Here is a 14,292-nt window from a genome sequence, read left to right as displayed (position 1 = left end):
TCATTGTTCTAGCACTGACATCTAGTGATGATTCCATGAAATCATGCTTTCCTCATACACCAGTTGCTGCTGCATCATGTTGACAGAAACTTAGAGACCCATAATGGCTGCTTCAGAGACACTGTCTAATGGTGGTCTCATCACAGTATGTCACATACTGTATTGTATTGTACAGGCATGATGAATTAACAAATACCCTCTACCAAAGACATCCACATTTCTGGCCATGTGTCCTAAGACCTTTTCTTGCTCCTTATCCTCTCAGGGACTGTTTCATGCATTTTCTCCCCATTTAGCAAAATCACTGTGTATAAGCTAGCATTTTGTTACCTTTTGTGAGTACACAGCTGGCTATTGAAACTGTGTTTTGAAATTGTGTTGCATTCTCCTGTGTTGTTGGAAAAGTAAATAGGCTTACTTCACGACCTTTTGTCACTTGGCACTGCACCTTTTCAAAACAGAGTTAGAGTTTTTGCTGCCTATATTTTGAGAAATTGAAAAAGTTCAGTGCCAAGCGACCATAGGTCATGAAGTGAGTCTATTTACTTTGCCTACAACACAGGAGAATGCATCACAGTTTCAAAACTATGACAATTGTGTAGCAGAATAGCTACCAAAGTAAATGGACAATAGCATCATGTAAGTTAAAAATAAAAATTATACCCACTGAAGATAGCGCAAAAGTGCTGAAACATGTATTGGTGAAACAAAACAAGACAAAAGGTGTCTTGCATAAGGGAGAATTTCTCATCCCATTGTTCACGCTGCTACCATATCACATATCTTGTGTCAGGAAAAGACCTTCCTTGTAGAAAGACAATATCAACATGGGCAGTGTGACAGTGTCTGTAGTACTAAGACTGTCAGCATTGTGACCAGTGTTATGGCTTACCTTGAAGCAGTAGCAGAGAGAGGTGTGCCATTAGTAGTGTAACATCAAGCACAGCAGTGGCACCACATATTTTTTCACACAAGTCATGGTTCTACTTAGAAGTATCATGATGGACATGTCAGTGCATGGAAAATCTGGGGAGAATGGACATGGCCAGATTGATTTGTCATTGTCATACAGGCCCAGTGCCTGGTGTCATGGTATAGGCTGCTGTTAGGTACACTGTGATCACATTTGCTTTACATTACTAGTAATTTTGATAGCAGCAGTGTTAAGAAAGGTAGCTGTGCCCTGTCTGCAAGGCCTCCATTATGCTGTATTTGAACAAGATACACAAGATGACATGCTTCTTATGCTGTCCTAACATGCCCCAGTACAGATGGTGTTTGACTGTTGCCAGGGCCAGTCCATTCTCCAGATTTCTCACCCAGTGAAAACTTTTGTTTGTGGGATACTGAGAGATTGGCACACCTACTAAATGAGTACCTAAAGTAGCATGGAATGATGTGCCTATCTATCATCAAAGCACTGTATACTAATTTCACACCATGTACACCATTCCTTTAACAAATTTAATAATGTATTCTTTCATGTGCACTGTATATACAATAAGTAAATTTTCATTAATTTACATCCTTCCCAGTGACTCAGTTTTAATGGTCAGCAATATACAAAAGTACACAAAACTACCTTCATCTTCATTGTCCTCACAACAGGCAAGCCCTTTTCATCCTGTAGTTTCAATGACTTGTCATTTCTTTTTAGCCTTTCCAATCCCAGCTCTGTTTTGTCCTTAAGAAAGGTACTAATACTTGAAAAATCTAGGACAGTTTTGTATACTTTAACTTTTTTAAGTATCTACTAGCAGTACTAAAAATGTGGCCTCTGAAACGTTAGTGCTGGCCAGAAATTCTGTCTCATAATTTTGTAGAATTTATAAACAGAACTGTCTGAACTGTTTCTTCTTGTTTCTATATAAATAAAAAAACTCAGGGTCAACACAACTTATTGCAAATGAAGTAACGCACAAACCTGCAACCATTTATTGCATTTAGGGAATTTAGTTACATTTTCTACATTTGGCTTGCACATCATGCCTTTCCAGATGACTTCTCTCCATACGCCCCTCCTGCACCCATCCTCCTACCCCATGCATCACTGTACTGTAGAAGACTCAGGAGAAAGACCTGTTACATACATTCAACCACTACTGCCTATTCCATCTATAGCACCAACACTTACTACAATATCAGGAACAGAGTCAAGTAACAAAGGAGTCGATCACAGTGCACTACTTGGGATGCGCAGAGAAATCTGTGCAAACTGTCCATAGTGATGAAGGGCTAACTAGAATTTCCTATTGTAGAGAACGAGCTTCAGCAAAATGAGGTTGACTTTATAGCACCGCAGGTTGTTCTGAGTGAACATTTGTTTTAGGATAGCTTGCTGTATGTAACTATGGGGGTGACATCTAGCAGCCTACCTGGGAGACACACATGCATCTGTCACTGCCTGACATGGGAAAGTTGTTCAGTGTCTCTTACTGAATGCGCACATTCACCACCTATAACAATCTAAATAAAGGATAGTAGTTTGTGTATAATCACTTTCAAAATTTGTATACTGCGCTTTGTTATTAATAGAAAGGTGGTGTGAAAATCTCAGCTTTCTGGTGGGCATATTTTAGGAGATAGAAAAATTTACTTTAAAATTAGAAAAACTACACTTAAGAAAGGAAATCCACCTGGGAACATTTATGACTTGTTTTTGGTTGTTAATTGAAACACTCACCAGAAGTATCAGGGTATAGAATTATTTAATTGAAATTTAATTTAAAAATTTCAATACCTTACAATTTTCGTAGTATGAAATCTACACTCATGCCCATAAATTAAGGAGAATTGCAGAATGTGGTGCCACACAATGTGGCACTACACAAAACTGGCGCTAATAGCATAGGCACATAGGGAACACACAACAAATGGCTCTGAGCACTATGGGACTTAAAGATCTGTTGTGTGTGTTCCCAGACTAATGACCACAGAAGTTAAGACCACGGTATTGGTGATAAGTTGAGAAAACCATCCCAAAACACATGTGCTACAAAGTGCCACTGTTTCCCTGTTTCCTGTGCATATATCCCAACATCAATATGGGATATGGTCACCATGCACATGTACACAGGCCGCACAATGGGTTGGCATACTCTGGATCAGGTGTTCGAGCAGCTGCTGGGGTATAGCCTCCCATTCTTGCACCAGTGCCTGTCGGAGCTCATGAAGTGTCCTAGAGGTTTGAAGACATGCAGCAATACATCGACCGAGAGCATCCCAGATGTGCTCGATGGGATTTAGTTCTGGAGAACAGGCAGGCCACTCCATTTGCCTGATATCTTCTGTTTCAAGGTACTCGTCCACGATGGCTGCTTGGTGGGGCCATGCATTATCATCTATCAGGAGGAAGGTGAGACCTGCTGCACCCTGAAAAGGTGGACATACTGGTGCAAAATGACGTCCTGATACACCTGACCTGTTACAATCCCTCTGTCAAAGACATGCAGGGATGTCTGTGCACCAATCATAATCCCAACCCACACCATCAAACCACGACCTCCATACAGGTCCCTTTCAAGGACATTAAGGGGTTGGTATCTAGTTTCTGTTTCACACCAGATGAAAACTCGGCCAGAATCACTGTTCAGACTATACCTGGACTCATCCATGAACATAACGTGGGACCACTGTTCTAATGACCATGTACTGTGTTCATGACACCAGGCTTTATGGGTTCTCCTGTGACCAGGGTCAGTGGAATGCACCTTGCAAGTCTCTGGGCGAATAAACCATGTCTGTTCAGTCGTCTGTAGACTGTGCGTCTGGAGACAACTGTTCCTGTGGCTGTGGTAAGGTCTTGAGTAAGGCTACGTGCAGTACTCTGTGACCGCCTGCAGGCACTGATGGTGAGATAGCAGACTTATTGTGGTGTTGTACACTGTGGATGTCGCGTACTGTACCACCTGGACAAGTCTCCTGTCTGCTGGAATTGTTGCCATAATCTTGAGATCATACTTTGTGGCTCATGGAGGGTCCATGCTATGACCTACTGTGTTTCACCAGCCACCTGTCGTCCTAGTAGTCTACACCTCATAACATCATCAATATGTGTTCTTTAAGCCAGTTTGAAAACAGTCACCATTATCATGTCTGAAAACATCTGCGCACTCACTCGGTGCACTGTACTGTGACATGCACCAACGCACCTCCACATATGTGGACTGCTGCCAGTGCCACCATGTGACGAACACAGGTCAAATGCACTGCATGGTCATACCCCAAGGTAATTTAAATCCGCAAACTGCCCACTGGAGCGTTGTTTCACCATGTATCAGCATTATCCTTAATTTATGAGCATGAGTGTAGAATAACTTCAGAAAGAAGTATTAAAAATCAATGTTTATGTTATTATGTGTTATATGAATGTGTGAGTAAATGAGAATGTGAATGGTGGACATCCACCAAAATTCAATATTGCATTATATTTGATCAATACAGGCTGGGATTGTTTTAGATCTCAGAAAAGAAAATGGCAGTCTATAATTTCAATCTTATTCTTTACTTGTTTTGTACCATTTCCAATCACAACTCAGCCAGCTGTTTGATGATTTTTCCTCTCTCAGAAAGATAATTGCTTTCTCTGCTTAGTGCATGTTCAGCTTTCTTAGTTTACAAAAGAACGATTTCTTTTATTTACAGCACTCTGTTGTAACTTGACATGTGTAACATTGTTATTTACTGAGTTTTTGTGTAAACTGATGAACAATAATAAAAACTTATTTTTATGAATGATACTGCACGTGATCTGTGTGGTATCATGATGTCACATTGTGTAAACTATAAGCTTTTATACCTACATGAAACTGTCATTTCATTATTTTAACAGCTTCAGGGGGCCTTTCAGTAGCTGAGCAGGTAGCTCAGTTGGATCAGAACTTTGAATATAGTCCATTCCTAAATTGGAAACATGAATTATAAAAATGTCTTTCAAAGAAAACATCAAATTTCTATTAAACAGCTGCAGAAATGAATCTTAGATTAAATATTTGTATATTTATTTTAAATGGACTCCAAATCTTAATGGTTATGTCACTATCTTTACTGCAGAAGAACCCAGGTTCAGTACCCAGTACCTCGTCATACATTTTCTGAGATAGGGATGTCTGGTACAGGGTTCAGTCAATCATTGTGAGAAGGCCAAGTCTGGAACTGCTTGAATAGAAGCAGTGACGCAATGGCTGAAGGAATTGTTGTCAAACAGATTACATGTCACCTGATCAGAGATCACTTCTCAAACTGTTTTCTAGGCAGCAGTTTCTCAGTTGGAGCAGTCCTAATGCTTGACCTGTGACTGATATTTCATTTTTGCATTGGTTCTATCATTCACTTGATAAGCTAAAGCATGCAAATTGTTTCTTCTTGATGTCACATTGTGTAAATTATAAGTTTTTATCCTCTGTTATTAGACTCTTGCATGAAACTGTCATTTCATTATTTAACAGCTTCAGGAGGCCTTTCAACAGCTGAGCAGATAGCCCAGCTGGATCAGAACTTTGAGTTAATGATTGGACCTGATTTAAGGCTGCCTACAGCAGAACAGAGAACACAAGGTGCTCGTGAAGTGAGGAGCTTCTACTATGGAGATGCAACTATAACTCTGCAGCAGAACAGCACAACAGTTGCTGTAAGTTAGACTTCAAATTCAAATTAAATTTGTGGAGTTAGTATTGTTTTTATAAAATTATGCTTGCTAGACTGTGATGCTCACATTCTCTGCTGGTTGGAGTGGTCAAGCAGTTCTAGGCGCTACAGTCTGGAACCGCTTGACCACTTCGGTCGCAGGTTCGAATCCTGCCTCGGGCATGGATGTGTGTGGTGTCCTTAGGTTAGTTAGGTTTAAGTAGTTCTACGTTCTAGGGGACTGATGACCACAGCAGTTAAGACCCATAGTGCTCGGAGCCATTTTTTTCACATTGTCTTACTAAAATCAATTTTTGCATTCTGTAACATTTGGATTATGGCAGTACAACTAAACGAAAATCAACTCTTTAAATATCGAAAGGTATTGTGTTTGATCCTATGACCTCCCACCAAAATCTCAATTGAATTTGCATGTGCCATCATGCCTGACAAGAGTTCAATGCTACAGGTCCCTTCATGTCTTGTAGAAGTTGGGAATGCACAGTTAGTATCTCCAGGTTTGAAGTACCAGCTTTGCAGAAATTTTTACATAATGGATTTCGTGAAGTTAATCAATACAAATTAAGAAAAGGCTGTTAACTTCAATAGTCTTCATCATTTACTTTGGCTCCACTCATGCATCATACATATTAAAACTTAAACGTGGGAGTGAACTTCATGTAAATCTTTCATATACATAGAAATTACAAACAGTTCTTTCCCATAACACATCTGACCAGCAACTAGCAACTCTGTTTTTCCATGCTAAACATGACATATCTTTCCAAACTCAGCACAGTTTCTACACATGGTCTAATTTGTGAATGTCACTGACAGTTATTCAGATATAGGTTAAATATTAACCAGATGTCACTAAACTTAACATAATATTTCCATTTCTGTGTAATGATCAAATTGTATACAAATACAATTTAGCATTTCTGTTCCCAGTAGCCCAATTGATTTAACCAGGCAGGTTGTTGTTGATACCCTTAAAGACAACATTACAATTTAATGTTGTCTAATCTCTGAACACAATTTTCAGGTTTTAAATACTGTTTTAGTGTTACAAAAACTAAACATAAATAATTTAGGAGTAAAGGAGACCACTCACCTAATAACAGAAGTGTTGAGTCATCAACAGGAACAAGTGGTGCAACAGTCTTCAGTGAATAAGAAAGCAGGGGAGAACAAACTGAATTTAAATATTAATATTAAAGAGTCAATCATAATGTGCTATGAAAAACACAAAAAAAGTTGAAAGAGTACACAGTGTTGAGTAGCAAGTAGGAACCAGCATAGTAAACCAACTGGGTGAAATTAAGCTTTTAAGAAATTGTGAAGTGAAAAACAGAATAAATTTACATGATGAACAACAACAGAAATCACGAGAATACTGTGAAACAATTTTCAAGATTACAGAGAATACTACACCATGCAGCCCCAGCAGTTCAAGACAATAAAAAGTAAATATCACAAAAAGAAACAATGCCATAGTTTTTCCTAGCATTGCTGCAGAAGAATTTTTGAGAGCAACAGTGGTATTTTTGAGTGTGGAAAAGTATGCAGACATGTAGAATATCAAATACATGACCTATACATAGAGTAACAACATTATATTGAACACGAGTGCATGAGACATCCACACAACAAGAGAAAAACAGATCACAGAGGTTACCAAACAGAGAGACAGAGAGAAAGAGAGAGAGAGAGAGAGAGAGAGAGAGAGAGAGAGAGAGAGAGAGAGAGAGAGAGAGAGAGTGCTTCCACCACAAAGCACAAAGTTGCTCTTGCTGGTCAGTGATGGTGGTGTTGTGGTTGATAGCCATCACATTGATCCCCCTGTGCCCCTCCCCCCCACCTACATCCCCCCCCCCTCCTCTCTCCCCAGAATGCATATCATGGGGAAGGAAGTGAAGGAGCGGCACTACAAATGTCAATGAGGTGACATGGCAGTTGGATGTTTCAGATAGGTGATGACATGTTGATGCACATGGCCAGTTGTGCTATGGCTGGCACTTTCACGAGACATGACTAGGCCATTCCAGAAGTTGTTCTGGGTGTCATATGAATGCTAAATAGGCAGAATATCTGTGGCTGATGAGGAAACATCCCGCGTTGGGGCCCCAGTGGTGCAATTGAAGAGATGGGGGTGGGGTGTCAGTGACAAGGATGTCAGCTTGTGGAAGCCATGCATACCAGAGGGACTTTGATGACATCAAAGTGAAAGCATATGTTTAGTGGGTAGCGTAATTGATGCAAGTTGCTAATTTATTAGCCAGTTCAAACTGCAATGGTCGTGGCCTATGTGTTGACTGACCATGATGGACTGGAAGCTGAGAGGGGGCAGGAATGCTGGGTACTGGTCTGTTCTGGGTCATGGTTGAAATTGATGTATGCTGAGATGCACTCATAGAGTCTAACATTTTTGTCCAGAACTGTTGTGTCAGGAAGAGGCACCAAGGCTGTCGATGACAGCTGGAACTGACAGTGGTTGCACGAGGATCATGTTGAGTTCAAGTCCTCTGTGTTTCTCAAATGTGGCATTGTAGAACACTGTCAGTCTTTAGTAGGTGTTAACTGAATGTGGAACCAGATGAAAGTAGTCAATGGAGTTACTGGAGTTGGTGATGTCATATGAAGATCTGGAACAGATGGTAATCGAGCTGCATTCCAGTGAGACATGCAGAAGAGACATGGGAATAGTGTTCTGCCCAAACAGAGCGGCATGCCCAAAGGTACCAGTGCTGGAGGAGAAACACAGTGTACTGTCATTTGTATTTTGTTGCATATCTGGGACCAGACAGTGCAGAGGTAGGGTGGAGTAGCGAATGGACATGGTCGGACATTGTGTAGGCATGACCAGTCAGCGGCACTATGCTTACCTGTGTGCTGCCACACTTGTCATAATGACTGTTGAGTGTCAAGACTGTGAGCTAGTTGCATGCCATAGTGAGGGCAGCAGATGTGTCATTACTATGTTGTGGGAGTAACACAATCTCCATATGGAATGTGTCACCATGGTGTTAGTGAATCACCAAGAACTCATCAGATGAGGAGGCACACTGCTTGAGTATGTCAATGGATGTATGACTGTCTTCCAGCTGTTTGTCTTGAACATTTGATGTACCAGCTGGGGTGGATGCACTATGGCAAAACTTTCTGGTGTACAGTGGCCCATGTACAAGTACAGGAGCTCAGCATAATGTACAAACACGAAGAGGTGGGACTGGCATTAAAAGCACATCACTAGTTCTAGTTTTATGATGTCCTTATGGGTGACTGTCAGTATGAGGCAGCAAGGTAATGATGCTCGCAGAGTTTGGCTCATGGGTCTGTGAACTGTGGTCAGTGAGCTGGAAGCTTCATGCATTTGCAATGTTGTAGTTTCATCTGTTCTTGTTGAGCTGTCTTGTTGAACTAATGTCAGGGCTGATATCTGCTCGAAAATGGTTCATTGGGAGTGGGACAGGTTGGAGTGGACAAAAGTGTTGCAAGCATTATTGAGTAACTATAAACCAGACAACAGCACACGAAGATCTGTCAGTTTATGGGGTGTTGTCCCAGAGCTCTAAGTAATTTGTTTAGATGGGTTGCAGGTCACTGGACTAAGACAATGTGGAGACATACATTGAATGATGCTGATAGAACTGGCTCTGCTGAGGTGTGGCAGAGTTTGCTGTGTGTAGGGGTTATGCAGGGGCAACATGGTTGATTATGATCCACACAGATGAGAGCATAGCATGCTCAGTGGTTTTCTGCTCAGAATGGGCACAACACAGATGGAGATGTTCTACACAGATGCAGGCACAGGACAATTAGTGGGACAGGATTTCGATGTATCAAGGTTGTTGCTCCAGTCATAGTTCGAAGCAATCAAGTGGAGTCAGTCAGACTTGGCCTCTGCATGAAATGAAACAAACCAAGACTGATTCTGTGGCACATGGTAGCCAGCATTCTTGTCAACAATGTGAATACCATGTTGGTGGCCCCTGGAACATTCTTGATCTGAATTTCATTCCCAACATGACTAGATAGAAATAAATTGTTCACAATCAAAGACCAGGTTTGAGGCTGCTCCAGATGAAACTGGATATTTTGCATGGTCATGAATGAAATCCAGGCAACCACCAGCAGCAAAGGTCAAGGAAACAAATTCAGGTATGGTGCAGCAGATATGCTGCCTTTGACAAATGAACATGAACTTGTGGAACCAGAATGTTGCAGTCCAGTATTTTTGCAAATAGGATACTACAATGAAGTTCCACACTTTCAGGGCTAGCATCATTAGTAGAACCACAGTCCTGAAGCATTTCACTTGAACAATTGCTGTCTTTAGATGATGGAAGAGTCAGTTGAGAAGCACTGCACTGTCCAGAATTGGAACCATCAACATGACATGTGAATTTCAGTGGCCAGTGGTTATGTGCAGGTCACATTGTTGTAACAGTATCAACATGAGTTTTACCTTGTATAAAGTCATTGTGAATCACTGATACGAGCAGTGTGGCAAATCAAGATATGGGTGGGTGTAGAATATTGAATATATGATCTGTATTTAGAATAATACAACTTCATTAAAACAATTACACTAGACATCTGCACAAAAACAGAGCACATTGCTTTATAAGCAGTCATATAGAATTGTAATCTACGCCCTCCTTCTTACTTCCATCTATAGTCCATATTACACAATGTCTTTTATGAAGATTTGAGAGAAGTGTAGATTAAAATAAACTTCCTAATTTATTTGGCTTGTAATGTTCAGTTGTCTCCAGTTCTTCTTTTCTAGGGGTCTAATTCTAGAAGTTGAAAAATGTCACATTAGGTCCTCATGGTTGGTCTGAACTATATAATCTGTACATTGTTGTTGCAGCATTTTTTAAATGTAAATGAATTTTCTCACATTTGAGTATGTCATACAGTATTTTGATTTTTCACATTAACAAAGCCAAAATTGTGTTGTTCACACAAAAATTCAAAAATACTTCCAATTACAACAGAGGCATGCTTATGACTCTCACACTCTGAGAAAATTACAATATGCCAAAGGGTTTACAATTCTTCTTAACAAATGAATCACTATTAGTTTTTGTTACAGTATTAATTTCGATTATTATTTCATATAAACACAATAAACAGCACAGGGTTGTGTAATTAATAATAGAAATTTTAAGTGTGCCAGTAATTCATAATTTCAAATGTTTCTTAAAAAAATGAATTTTAACTGTACACTCAGAACTAGTACTTGTTGATTATAACATCAAAACTAAAATATTTTATAAATTAATACTTTTTCATAAATTTTACTTTGAAATATAATATACTGTGTTTATAAATTAATACCTTGTCATAAATTTTACCTTGAAATATAATATGCTGTGTTTAAAACTATATAAAAGTTTTCAGAAAAGCTATTGAGATAATACTGAACTGTCCAAAATTCAGAAAATAATACTGGTATCGACAGTTGCTGCCTGGGAAAAGTGATGCTAGAGGAGGACGTCCCATTAAAACATTCCATTCACATTATATGGAAACAATGTGTTTACAATATTTTGTGACGTGCTATAAGATTTGCAAAATGGTGTACAAAATGATGCCAAAAGATAGAACACAGATTGTCAAAGTTAAATTCCAAAATTACAAAAAAACAATTTAGGTTGTATGATCATCGCTTCCCTATGAACATAAGTATAGGTTAGCTTATAAAAAGCTGGGAAAGATGTAGAAGGAAATACACAGCACCTGACAAATTTCTAATTACAACTGAGTTCTTCTTGCTGGAAGTTTGTCTATAGTCCAAATAAGTGTAAAACATGAGTGGTGAAATGGAAAAATTGACATGTGATAATTTCCAAAATTATGGTCAAAACTCACATGAAGTTGCTCTAACATATCTAGCTTCATAGAGAAAGGTGTAACTTAGTGCAACCTTTAAGTTTCTTTCAGCATTTCTATGAATGAGGTTTAAGTGTCTGTTAATGTTACATAAAAATGAATACTAAAATATCACAGAAAAATGTTACTGTAATAACCCAATATAAATTAAAATAATGCAAAAGTGAAACATTGTTCCTGCAAACATAGTAAATACCACAAATGTATGAATATTAACCCTCATAAAATAGAATTCAGATGTGTAGAAGTATATGATACACAACATATTACAGAAAATGTAAGAAAAATGTATACTATACAAGTCATTATCTATTCCTATATGAGGACATGGTATTCAGATTTTCAAATCTGGAACATTCTGTCCCAAGAGAAATGCTACAATGTCAAAACTATAACATTACAATACTAAATTATAGAAATAAATGCAGAGGTAATGTAAAGTACTAGAATTACAAATTGCAAGTTTACACCAAAAATAAAAAAAATATTAAGGCCTATGCTTGCAATGTGGAAACCGACCAATGAATCCAAACCACACCAGGTGCACACCAGCAGAAATGTTTCAACATAACAAAAATAATAAAGTTCATAATCATATATCAATATGTTCCATCATATGTAAGGAATAATTAGAGGAAGCATCTAGCCTCAATAGTTATACACACTTCTTGAGTACATACACACAACGTCGCAATGACCACGGGTATTCAAAACAGAGTTAAGCATGAGTTTGCACACAACTCAAGTTCCAGTGAGATACAACAATGCAGGTAATCCGAGTCATTAATAGATTGGGATGGTGACATAATCAAGTAGCATGAGGACCAAAATCAGTGTGTGAAATCAGAAATGTATACATCTTGTTATACAGTCTATACACAATTTACGATCACAAACATAAATGTCTTCCACACTATTTGCTAATTGTTCATATGAACTAACCTTCATACATACGAGCCTAAAAGATTCATTTACAATTAAAAACAATACATACTGGGTGTTGAGATAAGAAAATTCACTGAAATGTATGACTACTAATCTAACAGTGCCTAATTTTATCAGATTCTGATAATTATTTACAACATGATTCACAGAATTTACTCCTGAACTTATTAATTTCTACCATTTCTGTCTTGAACATAACAAATCATTAGCATCAACCCAAGTCAAATAAGACTTAAAGTTACATAATGTGTTGTGAAGTTAATCCCTCTACCTGAAAACACATACATTTATGTGGACTTACACACAATAATAAACAAATAGTTCCATGAAATTTATAAAAATACAAGAATTTTACATACAGGATAATTTCTTGGCCAACAATTTACAAATTTCAGTCACAAGACTGATGTAGTTGACAGATGCTTGAGTACTATTACCCAGCACTTGTGATCACTTGAAAGTTGACTGGACCAACAAGGGTACAGCCATACAGGACTTTGGGATTGGATCCACCCACATCTTTCAGTTTCCTCCCTAGATTTCTCATCACACACTCCAACAGATAAGTAACTTCCTGTCTGGCTTCCACATCAAATCCTGAAACACTGTTTCATGTACTAAATATGCTGTTCAATACTTCCCTCACATCACATGGCATATGTTTCACCTATCTGTATTGAAAACAGTAAGTATTCAGGATTTATGTATAAATGGATTAAAAAGAGTTCACACATATGGTACATTAATAAACAGAGATAAATGCAATCAAACAATGAACTAGTAAGGTAATATAAACATATATAATAAAGATATTTCAAAGTAAAATCCCTTTAGCAATTAGTAGATTTAAAAAAATTATGTACACATGCAAGACAAGTCGGACTGCACTGATGCATCATCCGACAAATGCCTACATTATGAGATATGGACCATATCCCATGATGTACTGACATAAGAACTCTGCATTTAATGTACATGTTTGTTTGTTTGCACATATCAAATTTCAAGATATTATTCCTAATATTTACAGTACACATGTCTTCACTCAGTTTACCACAACATCCATGACTTTACCCAAAAGAGTTCATGAAGCTTAAATTAAATCACTTTCTATAGAGTACACAAGAATAATAATAATAATAATAATAATAATAATAATAATAATAATTAACACCAATAGCATTTTAAAATAAGAAATCTATCACTAGATATTTAATGGCATTTTCACATTTCAAAATTGTAGAAGATTTACTCATTTAATCATAACGAAAGCACTGGCAGGTCGATAGACACAAAAACAAACACAAACACACACACAAAATTCAAGCTTTCGCAACCAGTGGTTTTTTCTTCAGGAAAGAGGGAAGGAAAAGGAAAGATGAAAGGATGTGGGTTGTAAGGGAGAGGGTAAGGAGTCATTCCAATCCCGGGAGCGGAAAGACTTACCTTGGGGGGAAAAAGGACAGGTATACACTCGCACACACACACATATCCATCCGCACATACACAGACACAAGCAGACATTTGTAAAGGCAAAGAGTTTGGGCTGAGATGTCAGTCGAGGCAGAAGTACAGAGGCAAAGATGTTGTTGAAATAAAGGTGAGGTATGAGCGGCGGCAACTTGAAATTAGCAGAGGTTGAGACCTGGCGGATAACGAGAAGAGAGGATATACTGAAGGGCAAGTTCCCATCTCCGGATTTCTGACAGGTTGGTGTTAGTGGGAAGTATCCAGATAACCCGGATGGTGTAACACTGTGCCAAGATGTGCTGGCCATGCACCAAGGCATGTTTAGCCACAGGGTGATCCTCATTACCAACA

The 14,292-nt window shown here is 38.5% G+C and overlaps 1 protein-coding gene across 1 annotated transcript in view; it reads left to right on the top strand.

Moving 5' to 3' along the window:
- Positions 1 to 14,292, top strand: part of LOC126344257 (esterase FE4-like) — a 100,499-nt gene that overhangs the window by 41,402 nt on the left and 44,805 nt on the right. The window contains exon 8 of the mRNA XM_050002006.1: positions 5,448 to 5,629. Within this exon, the coding sequence (XP_049857963.1) occupies positions 5,448 to 5,629 (182 nt within the window). The remainder of the gene's footprint in view (positions 1 to 5,447; positions 5,630 to 14,292) is intronic.

The sequence above is a fragment of the Schistocerca gregaria genome, chromosome 1 (genome assembly GCF_023897955.1).
Source record: "Schistocerca gregaria isolate iqSchGreg1 chromosome 1, iqSchGreg1.2, whole genome shotgun sequence".
NCBI lineage: Eukaryota > Metazoa > Arthropoda > Insecta > Orthoptera > Acrididae > Schistocerca > Schistocerca gregaria.
This window is presented reverse-complemented; position numbering and strand designations above follow the sequence as displayed.